Below are 15,492 nucleotides of genomic sequence, written 5' to 3' on the forward strand. Positions count from 1 at the left end.
AGCTTCATAAAATAAACCACTTAGGGCAAAAGCTCAGAAAAAACCAATGTCCCCATTATTCTTTGCCTATGAAGCACTCATAAAAATTAGCATGCTGCTAAAGAAAATGAGATTGTGGCCCAGCTATGTATAAAGAACATAGGGATGCAAAGTCAGGAGGCAGTTTGGTGTTTTATGAGCACCCAAAGTGAACTGCAGATGATGGAAGGGGGTGCATTACAGAATGGGAGCTGAGTAGGCAGCCCAGCCAGTAGTGACCACCAAGCCTTTAACCTGAGATTTGTGAGTATTTGTGAAGTGTACAAATGAGTTCTACCTATAACAACAGTAATTACTTTTGCCTTAGGACACAAGGCAAAGCACACTTTTTTCAATTTTTATCTGTTTTTCATTTTATTTGAAAGGTAGAGGGAGATGGAGAGGGAGAGAGATTTCTTCCATTTTCTGGCACACACCCAAATGCTCACAACAGCAGGCAATGTTCAGCATGAAGCCAGGATCCCAGAACTCCATGCAGGCCTGGGTGAGTTCAGTTGATTCTGAGGACACACAGTCTTCAGTGACACCTGTCTTTATAAAGACACATCTCAATACAAAATAAAACTCCCTACTCAGGACTCTTGAGATCCAAGAGAAAACTCAAATATTTTCCAGATGAGTGCAAAACAGAAATCTGGAGCCAACAAGTTCCCTGCCTACCTGAGAATCAGCCTGCTCACCAGGGAGATCTAGGGAAGAGGACTAAGCAAAGCCACTTGGGACCTGTGCCCAGAGTCTTATCTCTTGAGTGAGCATAAAGGCAGCCCAGTCATTGGGCACTGGCAGTTTTGGACCACCTTAATCCTGAAGTGGCTACACAAACTAGTCAACTCCAATTTGGGCTGAGTTATCAGACTGGCAGTCTTGTCAAAGATTGTCACCCATTAAGGAATCTGGACACAGGAATGGCCAAAAAAGAACCATCAGGAGATGCGCACAACAGGAGTCAGAGTACTAAGTGGGTAATAAATGCACAGATCCTAGACCAAGGCAACAGGCAATGCCAACCTTCTCTTTTGTTGCAAAGTTTTCTTATTTTATCTTAAAGGCCTTGAGAAACAGATCTGTAGACATCTCATGTGTAAGACAAACATGCATCATTCATAATTGGCCTATAAATATTAGCATTCTTGGCCTGATCAATAAGCCTCAGGAACTAGCTCAGGGAGGGGCAAGGAAAGGGAATCACTTCTGTCTCGTTTCTAGGGAAGTACACTTCCTCCACGAACTGCTTCTTACAAAATATTTCTCCAATTTTCCAGGAGAAATACATCAACTCTGAAAAGGCTACTTGTTTTTCCATAGAGCCCAACACCTGTCTTGGGAATCACCTGTGATGCCAGGTAGATGGATAAGAAAGCCAATTGGAATCATCTACTAGAAGACAAGATACTTTACCCAAATCACTATATTTTACTCTACAGAAAAATGCAAACTGAATCTCAAAGAACTCCAGTCGATCAATCCCCCTGGTTTAAGCAAAGGGCATATTTGCATTACTCTAGATATGCAGGCCTCTCTTTCTGCTGTACCTTCATGTGGACTATCTGCATAGGGATACAGAGTGAGGGGGAGGCTGCAGCAGTAAAAATGGTCAATGTTTCAATTATGAAACTGATTTTTCATTATCTCAAATTCAATCATAAAAATTCTGCTCTAAGCAAGACACACATAAAGCCAAGCGCATCCCTTTCTCAACAAAAATTTAATGCTAACTGCATATTTAGGAGTGTACTATTGCATTTAATTCCAGTACTTCTCTACATCTTATTTCTTAAGATTTTATTTATTTGAGAGGTCGAATTATAGACAGTGAGAGGAAGAGACAGAGATAAAAGTCTTCCATCTGCTGGTTCATTCCCCAAATGACTATAACAGATGGAGCTGCACTGATCTAAAACCAGGAGCCAGGAGCTTCTTCTCTGTTCCTCCTTGGGTACAGGGGCCTAAGCACTTCAGCCATCTTCTACTACTTTCCCATGTCATAGCAGAGAGCTGGATCTGAAGAGCAGAATCTGGGACTAGAATGGTGCCTATATAGGATGCCAGTGCCACAGGCAGAGGATTAAACTACAAAGCCACAGTACCAGCCCCTCTATATCTTATAAGGACATCTTATCTGTAAGAAGAAAACTGAAAAGTGAGTCCAGTATATCACAAATTATGTTAGAAATTATCTCTAATTTAAAAAAAAAAAAAAGGAAAACCCTATAATAGAAATCTGCACAAATGACCTGTGTCCTATTACTTTATCCTTTGGAATACTTTTCAAGATTTCTTCTGGCCTTCCCATCTTCCCTTGTTCCTCATACCCTTTCAACATCACTGCCTCTCTGTCCCTGCTGCTCTCTCCCTTTGGAAGCAGTCTTGTGGACTGTCAATCATTATTTCAAAATGTATTGTAGGAAGGGCCTGAATGGCCTTCTAACGTCCCTTAAATATTTCTATAAAACAGACGATAGAGGGGCTGCTACTGTGTCCCAGCAGGGAAAGCTGCTGCCTGCACTGCTGGCATCCCATGTGGGTGCTGCTTTGAGTCTCGGCTGCTCCATTTCTGATCCAGCTCTCTTCTAAGGTCTGGGGAAGCAGTAGAAGATGACCCAAGACCTTGGGCCCCTGCACCCATGTGGGATAACTGGAAGAGGCTCCCGGCTCTTGGCTTCAGTTCAGGGTAGCTCCAGCCATTGCAGCCATCTGGGAGTAAACAAGAAGATGGAAGGCCTTTCTCCCTCTCTCTCTCTCTCTGCCTCTGCTTCTCTCTAACTCTCTTTCAAATAAAAATAATAATAACAATAATAATAATAAAAAAAAAACAGACAGTAGAGCATAGTGGGAAAGCTGTTGCCTGTGATGCTGGTATTCCATGTTGTGCACGAGTTCATGTCCCAGCTGCTCTACTTCTGATCCAGCTCTCTCATGTGCCTAGGAAAGCTACAAAGTTTGCTGCCTATGCTCCTACTCCCACATGGGAAATGTCTGGCTCCTGACTTTAATCCAGTTTCAACCCCAGGTGCTGTGGCCATTAGGGGTGTGAAACAGTGGAGAAATGATTTACATCTCTCTTTCTCTCTTTGTAACTCTGCCTTTCAAATAAATGAATATTTTTAATTTTTTAAAAAATTTAACAAATGGCCCTAAATATTCTGACTCATCTTGACATGTAACAAGAGCCAAAAAAGTTGCTGCTGACTTTATGTAGTGCCTCCTCAATCCATTCTATAAGGAAAAAAATATGTATTTCTTTTGCTCTCCAAGCACTCAAATCCAAAAGAAATAATACTACCCAGTACGGCTCTCTTTAAGGCTGCTCTTGCACTGAAGAAAAGTAAAGGAGCAAGGGGCCCAAACCCTGTGTGGCCGGCTGGCAGTCCCCTCCTCACTCTGCATCTGAGTTTCTGGTTAGAGATGGAGACAAAGGCAACTCCAGATGCTGCAGTGGTCCACAAACAGCCTCAATCACAGACATGCCTTGTGTGTGTGCAACAGAAGGAGAGCACAAAGCACTATGTAAGGGAGGAATACAATGAACAAAAAGGAAAGGATGTGAATGGACATAGCCAAGAATTTCCCCACTCTGCTGATCATGATCTCAAGGATGTACAGGCCAGAATTCCATTTCACTTTGGAAAGCCCACTCCTTGAAGTTTGCTCCTCCTAGGTGTATTCTTCTGTGAGGAATCTGTCCTCCTGTGAGAGAGGGCACCACCACAAATTGAAAACCAGTCAAAAAGCAGAGTGATGGCTTTAATTCTCAGAGGTGAATGGACAACCACATCTATGAATTCTGCATTAAAAAATAAGCTTCCTTCTGCTCTAGGAATCTGATGTAGGTTTGGGCTAAAATGAGAAACACAGAGACCAGCTGGGTCTGTTAGGTGAGAAGAAAGGAAGCTTGATTTCCAGTTGTTACTTTGTAGCTTGTTACTTTTGAGAGGATTTCATTTTCCACTTCTACTTGAAGAAATGGAAAGGTAGAATCAGTGCCAGCCTAACACACAGCAGCTTTAGCCACTGATGACATCACAGCTTGCTACCCAAAAGTGGCAGCCAAAATAAACTCAACAAATGAGAACCAAAATAAAACAGAAGAGTCTACCATAATACCAACAGTTGTTCAGCAGATATTACCCAGATCTTGACACACAAGTCACCAGGATAAAGGGTAGGGCTGGCTTTGTGGCACAGTGGATTAAACCACCACGAAATAAAATGCTGGGATCCAATATGAGTGTCCATCCTTTAAAAAAGATTTATTTATTTGAAAGTCAGAGTTTTGGGGGCCAGTGCTGTGGCACAGCTGGTTGAGACACTGGCCTGCATCCCATATGGTCCCTGGTTCAGGTCTTGGCTGCTCCACTTCCAATCCAGCTGCCTGCTAATGTGCTTGGGAAAGTGGCACAGTATGGCCCAAGTCCTTGGTCCCCTATATCCACGTGGGAAATCTGAAGAAGCTACTGGCTCCTGGTTTCAGATCAGCTCAGATCTGGCCACTGTGGCTATTTGGGGAGTGAACCAGCAGACTGAAGACCTCTCTATCTGTCTCTATCTCTATCAGTAACTCTGTCAAATAAATAAAATACATCTTAAAAAAATGTCAGAGTTATGAAGAGGAGGGAGAGTCAGATGGGATGCCGTTGTGGACTAGCAGGTAAAGCTGCTGCCTGCAGTGCTGGCATCTGGTATAGGCACCAGTTCATGTCCTGGCTGCTCCACTTCTGATCCAGTTCTCTGCTAGTGGCCCTGGAAAAGTAGAAGATGGTCCAATACCTGGGTCCTTGACACCCAAGTGGGAGACCTGGATGAAGCTCTTGGTGCCTGGCTTGGGCCTGGCCCAGTCTTGGCCATTGCAGCCATCTAGGAAGTAGACCAGCAGATGAAAATCTCTTTCTCATTCTCTCCCTTTCTCTATCTCTGCCTTGTAAATAAATAAATAAATAAATGCTAAAAAAGAGAGAGATCTTCCATCTGAGATGGCTGCCATGGCCAGGGCTGAAGCACACAGAAACCAGGAGCCAGGCACTTCATCTGGGTCTCCCACATGGGTTACAATGGCCCCAACACTTGAGTCATCTGCTGCTGCTTTTCTCAAACCATCAGCAGGGAGCTAGGTTAGAAGTGGAGAACTGGGACATGAACGGCTGTTCATCTGGGAAGCTGGCATTGCAGATCGTGGCTTTCCCCATTGTGCCACAATGCCAGCCCGAGTCACAGCTGTTCCACTTCTGATCCAGCTCCCTGTAATGCAACTAGGGAAGCAGAAACAGATGGCACAAGTACTTGGGTCCTTGCACCAATGTGGGACACTGGGTTGGACTTCCAGGCTGGGCCAGCATTATTCATTGCAGTCTCTTGAGTGAACCAACTGATGCAAGATCCCCATCCTTCTGTCTCTGCCTCTTTCTCTGTAACTCTGCCTTTAAAATAAAATTTTTAAATCATAATAAAATAAAGAGAGAGGGTGAGAGAGTAGCCACAGTAAAGTAACAGAGCAAAGCTACAGTTGTGCTGTCCCTCAGCAGCCTTCTGCCTTAAGTGGGAAGACTCCAGCTTACAGACACTGACATAAAAGACACATTCACAACACATTCCAAAACAAGAGATGAGAGGTTTACAAGGCATATTGACTTTATGATGACTTTCATTCATTAGGTACACTGGGTTTAGATATATGCCTTTTGTGCAGCCAAGTTAACCCAGGGTCTAATTCAAAGAGACGTACTGAGGAAGATGTGCTGCCAGGGGAGAGAGCTGCAATATCCCACTGCTCTTGTAACATCATAAAGAGAAGGAAAAGAAACGGCGCCACGGCTCACTAGGCTAATCCTCCTCCTTGCGGCACCGGCACACTGGGTTCTAGTCCTGGTTGGGGTGCCGGATTCTGTCCCAGTTGCCCCTCTTCCAGGCCAGCCTTCTGCTATGGCCCGGGAGTGCAGTGGAGGATGGCCCAGGTGCTTGGGCCCTGCACCCCATGGGAGACCAGGAGAAGCACCTGCCTCCTGCATTTGGATCAGCATGGTGTGCCAGCCACGGTGGCCACTGGAGGGTGAAGCAACGGCAAAGGAAGACCTTTCTCTCTGTCTCTTTCTCACTGTCCACTCTGCCTGTTTAAAAAAAAAAAAAGAGAGAGAGAGAGAGAAGGAAAAGGGCTACTTATGTCCATGGTTATAAGGAGGACAGAAGCACAAACATTTCAGAAAGGGGGACCAAATTACAAATATAGTAATTTTAGGAAAATAAAAGGAAGTAAATTTCAGAATATAATGTGGGGTAGAAACACACCATCAGCTCATCAATTCTCAAGGGATCCAGGAAAACTGCCCTGCCTACCCACAGACCAAATGTTTCAAAACACATTTTTTGATTAAATTCAGAAGATTACAGGACTCAGCACTCTGGGTGTTCAAATGCCAAATTAAGTTTTAGTTTCCACTATGGGCAGATGTAGCCAATCATTCAGATCATGAGAAAAACTTTTCCATAAGAAGGAACATGAAATATTCAGTCACACAGAATAACTGTGCTTAGTGCTCAAAGTGAACCCCAAGATAAGCACCCAGAAAACCTGTTAGGTCTTGGGGCCAGCACAGTGGTGTAGCATGTAAATATTTATTTATTTATTTAAAAGGCAGAGTTACAGAGAGGCAGAGGCACAGAGAGAGGTCTTTCATGCACTGATTCACTCCCCAAATGGCTGCAATGGCCAGAGCTGGATCTATCTGAAGCCAGGAGCCAGAAGCTTCTGTCAGGTCTCCCAAGCTGTGCAGAACCCAAGAACTTGGGCCATCTTCCACTGCTTTCCCAGGCCATGCCAGGAAGCTGGATCTCAAACAAGCACCCATACGGGATGCCAGCACTGTAGGTGGCAGCCTCACCTGCCATGCCACAGTGCCAGCCCTCAAAATAATCCTATTTTAAAAAGCATTTTAAATGAGGGATGGGAGAGTTTGTTTATCCAAAGCAAGGATAGCATAAGATAACTACTACACAGAAGAAGCTCCTGGCTCCTGGCTTTGGATCGGCACAGCTCCGACCACTGTAGCCAATTGGGGAGTGAACCAGCAGATGAAGACTTCTCTCTCTCTGCCTCTCCTCTCTGTAACTCTGACTTTCAAGTAAAATAAATAAATCTTAAAAAAAAATAAGATAACTACTAGTACTCATTAACTTAAAAAATATTGAAATTTAATGAAATTCAAAATATAACCAAAATCATCATCTACTACACATTATAATCTTTATTTTGAGAGTCATATTAGAAAAAATTTAACCCCTCCCCCTCTTTGAAAAATGCACATGGGACTGGTGTAGTAGGTTAAGCAGACCCTGGCAGTGCCAGCACCCCACATGGGCACTGGTTCAAAACCTGGCTGCTTCATTTCCAATATAGCTCCCTACTAATTCACCTGGGAAAGCAGAGGATAATGGCCCAAGTGTTTGGGCCCCTGAAATCAAGTGTGAGAACCAGAAGAAGCTCCTAGCTTCTGGTTTTAGCCTGGCCCAGCCCAAGTCATTGTGGCCATTTGAGGAGTGAACCAATGGATGGAAGACCTCTCTGTGTCTCTCTGTAAATCTGCCTTTCAAGTAAATAAAATGCATTAAAAAAACCCTATACAATGTAGTATTTGGTGATTCCCTCATACAAGGAAAGCTCAGATAAACTGTAGAGGAATCCTCCTGGCTTGATGCAATTCAGAAGGAGGATTGCTTCTGTCACCCTATGCTAGACATCAATGAGAGTTATTAATGGGAAGATGAATGGACACATCAGACTGCTTCCTCACATGGCACCTTTTCTTAAAGACATCACTGCTGCATTACCAGATTATGTCTCTCATGTGAAATATGTCTCTCCTAAAAATTTTAAAGAACTTGCCAGAAACTTATTGCAGAGCAGGGAATGATGTGCCAAGGACAGTGAGTTAGCCTGAGTAGTCCAGGAATCCTGTTCTTGGCTGTTTTCAAGTTCGTATTAACGTACACACAACATAGTTGCTGAGAAAGTGTCTTACAGTTGTTTCCTGGGTGTGAAGCAGCTCTTCTCAGCAGAAACACATCACTGCTTGTCCACTCGCAAGCACTGTGATAGGGAGTACATGGGAGAAAAGGTCAAAACACACTGGGTTTGAGAGGAAGAATGCTGTCACCCTAGCAACCTCTATCCAGGATTCCCTTTCTATTCTTACTTCCTAGGTAACCCTTACTATGCTAAATGAGTTTCACAGATTAGTAATCTGGTGACAACAGGACTCTAACAGAATCTATGAATCACTCAGTTAATCAAGTGAAAACTTCATTACACTGAAAGTTAGTCTATAGCAATAGTTTTCAGGGCCACATCTCTCTTTTTTTCAAAGATGTTTTATTTATTTATTTGAGAGGTAGAATTACAGATAGTGAGATGGATAGACAGACAGAAAGGTCTTCCTTCTGCTGGTTCACTCCCCAGTTGGTCAAAATGGCCAGAAGAGCTGCACTGTTCTAAAGCCAGGAGCCAGGAGCTTCTTCTGGGTCTCCCACATGGGTGCAGAGGCCCAAGCACTTGGGCCATCTTCTACTGCCTTCCCAGGCCATAGCAGAGAGCTGGATCAGAGGAGCAGCTGGGACTCAAACTGGTTCCCATATGGGATGCTGGCACCACAGGCAGAGGATTAACCTACTGAGCCACAGTGCCAGCCCAAAGCCACATCTTTTACCGTACTGTGTGGGCATCTCTGTGGGGGAGAGGGGCACATTTTCTCTTTTCTTCCTTACCCATCTTCACATTAACACCTTGTACAAAGGCGTCCACAGACCAGTCATTTTGAAAATCTATCACTAATATCCTCCCGTGTTGAAAATGTCATGGGGTTAAACACAGAACCCAGAATAAGAAAAGTAACTTGAAGCTGGTGTTGTGGCTGAGTGGGTAAAACCATATGGGTGCTGGTTCCAGACCTGGCTGCTCCACTTCTGATCCAGCTCTCTGCTGTGGCCTGGGAAAGCAGTAGAAGATGGCCCAAGTGCTAGGTCCCCTATACCTGTGTGAGAGACCTGGAAGAAGTTCGTGGCTTCTGGCTTCAGATCCATGCAGTTCTGGCCATTGTGACCATCTGGGGAGTAAACCAGCAGATGGGAGCTCTCTCTCTCTCTCTCTCTCTGTGTGTCTTTGCCTCTCTGTAACTCTGCCTTTAAAATAAATAAATAATTTTTTTTTTAAAGTAACTGGCCGGCGCCATGGCTCACTTGGTTAATCCTCTGCCTGAAGCGCCGGCATCCCATATGCACACCGGATTCTGTCCCATTTGCTCCTCTTCCAGTCCAGTTCTCTACTGTGGCCCAAGTGCTTGGGCCCCTGCACCTATGTGGGAGACCAGGAGGAAGCACCTGGCTCCTGGCTTCAGATCAGCACAGCGCGCCAGGCATAGTGGCCATTTGGGGGGTGACTATCGGAAGGAAGACCTTCCTCTCTAACTCTTCCTGTCAAATTAAAAAAAAAAAAAGTAACTGCCCCCTTAATTAAAACCGTATGGACTGTAAGATAATCAGCTTGGTGGAGCATTGAGTGACTGTAAAGAACTAGACAAGAAAAACTGATACTTTTCTGTATTTATGTTTTCGTAGCTCTCCACTATGAAAATCCAGCTTGAAGTAGCTCATTATTAACTCACACGGTAGACTTGCATTAATTTCAGTTCACTTCTCACTTTGCAAAGGGATTAGCAGCAGGTAATAAAAGTTCACATCCCTAATAACATGAGAAGAAAGAAGGGTTGAAGACAGAAATCGAAAAGCAGGAAAATAAATCAGCTAGGTTTCCATGGCCTCAAGCTCCAGATTGAAAAAGAGTCTGTTAATTAAACACGGAGGAGCGATCAATCCACAAAGCTACTGCACAAGCTTCACGTGCTGCTGGGAAAGTCAGCCAAACACACAGCGCCCCAGCTGAAAATGTGTCCGTGGGGTCCAGCATGGGGGCCAGGAGCCAGAGCCTACTCTGATCTTCCATCTCCACCTCTCCACTGCCTCAGGCTCTGGCTCAGGGCCGCTGAGCCCCGCCCAGCTGGAATTACCAAGGGATATAGCCGGAGGCCAGCCACAAGGCATTCTCTGACCCACCCAAAGTGAGAACTGGGCTTATTTAAATCTAGGGAATGGGACTCCTTCCTTCAGCGTGCTCTCAACTGCCCTGCTGGTGCCGTTCCTCATCCAGTGTACTTTAAGGAGAATTTGAGCGAGGCAGCCCGTGGGACTGGCCGAGCATCGGGAGACTGGGAAGCGGCGGTGGGAGACACAACACCTGGGCCCCAGACTTGACTCCGCTGGAGAAGCTCCCAGCATCACTGAGAAGCAAGTGATCGAGGTCTGGGAGCCGCCACCCGCCATTGCACCCTCCCCTCTCCCACACACGCATAGATGCCCCTCCTGTTCTCCATACTTGCTGTGGAAAATCTCGGGAGCACATCCCCTTCCTTCAGGACACACGGGGAGCAAAGCGGAGAGTGTGGGACAGGAGAAGTCGCTGGAACTTGGGGCCCACGGTGGCAGATGCAGAGGCACAGAAGCAGTGGGCGGCAGGTCTGGGGTGTGTGCTCCCGAACCGCGTGCAATTGCACTTGCACAGCAAGTCTCCCCAGTGAATGTGGGAGAAGGAGCAGCGCGGCCTCTCAGGGACCTCTCTGATCAGTAAATGAACTTCTGTTCCCAGCCCCGAGCCACAGGGAAAGGCACGCATGCGCACATTCTCCCACATGCACACGCACAGGCGATCAGAGCAGGAAACGTTAGAGCACCGGGTGACTCTGGGAAATGGAGTCCAGGCCAGGGCATTCCTAGATAGACTTACTGGCCCTCTCCTAGGGCTTCAGTGTGGGGTGGGTGGAGACAGGCTGTGAACCAGAGAGCGTTTGCTTTTGTTTACATCCCTCCTTCCCTTCCTTCCCTCCCCAGATCTCAAGGGTCAGCTGCTGTTCTTCCTTTCTTGAATAAAATCTTAAGAAGTGACAGCCACTGCTGCTGAGTCCCAAATCCCGGTTCCCTCACACACGCTGTTTCCCTCAGGAAAATCCCCTGTTGCTTTATTCCTGGACAGCTTCTCTCAAGTAACCCATGACAAGGATTTCAATGTAACTCTCAGCACAGGTGTACACAGTTTAACATCTAGATTTGAGAATACGATTTTTACTTGTGTCTTTTATTTGTGGTTCTTTTCAAAGCATTTTACACCACCCTCTAATTCACCAAGTACAAAAAAAAAAAAAAAAAAAAAAAAAGAGAACTGGATACAGGACTAACATTGCCAAGTATCTTCTAGGGGCCAGATTAACAGAGTAAATGCCTTACTTTGTATCAATTATACCTTGGGTTAATTCTGGAGACCATATTCTCAATTTACAAAGAGAAAGCTGAGGTGGAAAGAGATTAGAATTGAATTTGCCCATGGAAGTATGGTAAAAAAAAAAAAAGTCTAGGTTAAAGGCCAACCAACATGAAATATTGGCTTAAGAAGTCTTTCGGGACCAGCACTGTGGCATAGTGGGCTAAACCTCCGCCTTCAGCACCGACATTCTATACGGGGGCTAGTTCAAGTCCCTGCTGCTCCACTTCCAATACAGCTTTCTGCTGTAGCCTGGGAAAGCAGCAGAAGATGGCCCAAATGCCTGGGACCCTGCATCCACATCAGAGACCCAGAATTTCCTGGCTCCTGGCTTTGGATCAGCTTAACTATGGCTATTGCAGCCATTTGGGGAGTGAACCAGTGCATGGAAGACTTCTCTCTCTCTCGCTCTCTCTCTCTCTCGCTCTGCCTCTGCCTCTCTGTAACTCTGCCTTTCAAATAAAAAAAATCTTCTTTTAAAAAAAGAAATATTTCTTTTATCTTGGAGCTCAGTTTCTAAAACCCCAGATTTCTCATCTCTAAAATAAAAAGTGAGGGAGAGGAAGAGTATCTACAATCCTAATCTTCACTGTAGAGAAACACATAGGATTATAACTTATCTAAAAAAGAAAGGAGGTTCAAAATTGCTATTGCTGTATGGTTATTTTTCTCATGCTTAATATCAAGATAGCATATAAATATTATGCATTCTTAGGTATATTTGTGGTGTTTGATTTTTAAGATTTTAAGTAGAAATGTAAATGGAAGCAGGATGACATGGAGTTCTGTATGTGATTACTTCTGTCAATTCTAATTCATGGGATTTGAATTGCTGGATTAGGAATGCTTAAATGTATCCATTCATTTCACACTAATGTTTATTATGTCAGGTGATATTCTTTGTGTAGACTGCTTTTTCTTGCCAGATTGAAAATTCAGGAGGGCAAGAAACATGTTTGCTTTGACATTGAAACTCAGCATCTTGATAGAGTCATTCTTTTAGTTGAATGAATAAATGAGGCTATAAAAATTAAACAAATACAATTTCTGATCCCCAATAACTACCTAGTTGAAGAGACAATGAAATAGATATCTATTTGATAACACACACAATTAGATGAATGTATAATTTGTTGCTCAGAGACAACTTTGATAATAAAAGAGACATATTCATAATGACACAGGGTTGAAATGTATAAACAGAAACCATCCAGGGCCAAGCAGGTTAAATGTTCACCCTAGCTTTGTAAGGTATTCCATTCATTATTTAGTAAGCATTTACTGAGCATTCTTTTGTGTGGTGTGTTGAAAGAACTACCAGCCACATGATTTTCCTAGTTATTGGAGTAAGAGAACCTGAGCAATCAGAAAAATGTTTGGATGAACTAAGAGGCTTTACACAAAGGTAAGAAAAACAAAAAGCAGAGAGGTCAATTAAAAAGTATATCAAAGGTAATTTAGTAGGACCTGAACCAAGGTATGGTGGTAGTGGGAATGAAGAAGAAGCAACAGATTACAGGGAGATCCAAAAGGCAGAAACAACAGGATTTCAATGGTAGATGAAGGCAGGAGGGAACTCATGTGTAAATCTTCATTTGGATTTTATTATTTAATGGACAAGGAGTTCTCAGTACATTCATGTTCATCAGTAATTAAATGCTACCTCCAACTGACATAAACTTCCCCTAAATCCAAGACACAATCTCATGGGTAGCTACTATATATAAGCCTTATGTTGATCATCAAGCCAAATATTTTTCACTGCTACAATCTACAATGGTCCTCATTATGATGCAGTTACTTAGAAACTAAAAGACATAATCCATTTCTATAAGAAAGGTCTAAATAAAAAAGTAAAATTCAGGGGCTGGCGCTGTGGCACAGCAGGTTAACACCCAGGCCTGAAGTACTGGCATCCCATATGGGCCCCTGTTCAAGACCTGGCTGCTCCACTTTCAATCCAGCTCTCTGCTATGGCCTAGGAAAGCAGTAGAGGATACTTGGTCCGCTGCACCCACATGGGAGACCTGGAGGAAGCTCCTGGCTGCTGGCTTTGAATCAGCACACTTCTGGCCATTGTGGCCAATTGGAGAGTGAACCATCAGATAGAAGACCTCTCTCTCTCTCTCTCTCTCTCTCCCTGCCTCCCCTCTCTCTGCGTAACTCTGATTTTGAAATAAATGCTAATAAATATTTTTAAAAAGGAGTAGTAATGCGCAATATTTATAAAAAGGCCAGCGCCGTGGCTCAATAGGCTAATCCTCCAACTTGCGGCACCGGCACACTGGATTCTAGTCCTGGTCAGGGCACCAGATTCTGTCCCAGTTGCCCCTCTTCCAGGCCAGCTCTCTGCTGTGGCCAGGGAGTGCAGTGGAGGATGGCCCAAGTGCTTGGGCCCTGCACCCCATGGGAGACCAGGAGAAGCACCTGGCTCCTGCCTTCGGATCAGCGCGGTACGCAGGCCAAAACACGCTGGCCGCGGCGGCCATGGGAGGGTTTAACCAATGGTAAAAGGAAGACCTTTCTCTCTATCTCTCTCTCTCACTGTCCACTCTGCCTGTCAAAAAAAAAATTTATGAAAAAAAGTTAAGTTAAAAAACCCACAAAATCATATATTTCAAAGCTAAATTTGGAATACCACACTAATTCACAATTTATAGATTCATCAACCTTAGGTAACTAAAGCACAATTAAGCAGGAAAGAAGTAAAAAAAATTCCTTGGGGAGGGCCCAGCACTATGGCATTGTGGTTAAAGCTGCCACCTGCAGTGTGGCATCCCATATGGGCATCAGTTCAAGTCCTGGCTGCTCCACTTCTGATCCAGCTCTCTGCTATGGCCTGGGAAAGCAGTAGAAGATGACCCAAGGCCTTGGGCCCCTGCACCCATGTGGGAGACCTGAAGAGGCTCCTGGCTCCTGGCTTCAGATTGACACAGCTCCGACCATAGCAGCCAATTGGGAATGAACCAACGGATGGAGGACCTTTCCCTCTCTTTCTTCCTCTCCTTCTCTTTCTGTGTAACTATTTCAAATAAATAAATAAATCTTTAAAAAAACAATTTCCTGGAATAGCCAAAATGCATATTATAAAGTCCAAGTAAGGTGTCTAGCCACTGGCTCTCCATATCATGACTCATAAAAACTCACTGTCCTGGCTATTCTGATATGAGTGGATGGACACAAAGCAGAAAAGAAAGCAATAGGTTTGAGCAGTGAATAAATGGAAAGGGCTCCAACAACAATGCTGCAGAGCTCTGTGGCTCCTAACTGAATGGGATATGCAGGCAGGCATCTCCTTAATTTCTGCCATGCTCTCAGTTGTCATAGGACCATAGAACTGAGCACAAGAATCGGAGCTTTCAAGGCCAACATCCACAATTCACTTAGTGATAGTGGAGCTCTGTAGCTTCGCTTCATGAGTACAACTAAACCTCCACACTTGATATGTCATCCTGTTAGGATCCACTGGAACTGGAGAGTGTATGGGGTCAGAGGGAGTAGAGGAGCATGGTGTGTGGGTCTCATGGTGGTGGTAGCTGTGCAGAGGGAGGGGTGGAGGAGGAGAAGAGGAAGAGCCCCTAGCACTGTGGGAACGAGGAGCAGAGGAGGAAGGGAGACAGGGGTGACTTGTCTGCATTATGCCTGGTACTCTCCTGGGTATGACTGATGCAATACGAATAATGTGAATATCATGATTACCCTAAAGTTGATTTCAGTCCTGGTGGACAAATGACAAGGACATAGATAATTCAAAACAATGTGACAAAAGTTGTGGGTGCAGAATACAATCACCTATATCATTTGTGGATGCCATGCCCATCAGGCAGGAACCCATCAGGTTAAGGTCAGATCTCAGGGCTGGCATTGTGGTGTAGAGGGTAAAGCTACCCCCAACAGTGCCAGCACACCATATGGGCACTGGTTCAATTCCCAGCTGCTCCACTTCTGATCCAGAACTCTGCGGTGGACTGGGAAAGCAGATGGCACAAGCCCTTGGGCCCCTGCACCCTCATGGGAAGACCTGGAGGAATCTCCTGGCTCCTGGGTTCTGAGCAGTGCAGCTCCAGCTATTGCAGCCACCAACTGTGAAGTGAACCAGT

At 44.8% G+C, this 15,492-nt stretch overlaps 1 protein-coding gene across 2 annotated transcripts in view; it reads right to left on the reverse strand.

Annotated features, from left to right (window-relative positions):
- Positions 1–10,914, reverse strand: part of LOC103346775 (uncharacterized) — a 36,813-nt gene extending 25,899 nt beyond the window's left edge. The window contains exons 1-2 of one of the 2 annotated variants that reach the window (XM_070067691.2): positions 10,454–10,914; positions 8,049–8,116 (exon numbers count right to left, since the gene is read on the reverse strand). Coding sequence is in view for 1 of the 2 variants with exons in the window: in XM_070067690.2 (XP_069923791.1) it covers positions 10,454–10,480 (27 nt within the window). In the remaining variant the exon portion in view is untranslated. The remainder of the gene's footprint in view (positions 1–8,048; positions 8,117–10,453) is intronic. The other variant, XM_070067690.2, reaches the window with a different exon arrangement.
- Positions 10,915–15,492: the final 4,578 nt, after the last annotated feature.

Source organism: Oryctolagus cuniculus, chromosome 21, assembly GCF_051225735.1.
Source record: "Oryctolagus cuniculus isolate XC-2025 breed Fujian yellow rabbit chromosome 21, ASM5122573v1, whole genome shotgun sequence".
Taxonomy (NCBI): domain Eukaryota; kingdom Metazoa; phylum Chordata; class Mammalia; order Lagomorpha; family Leporidae; genus Oryctolagus; species Oryctolagus cuniculus.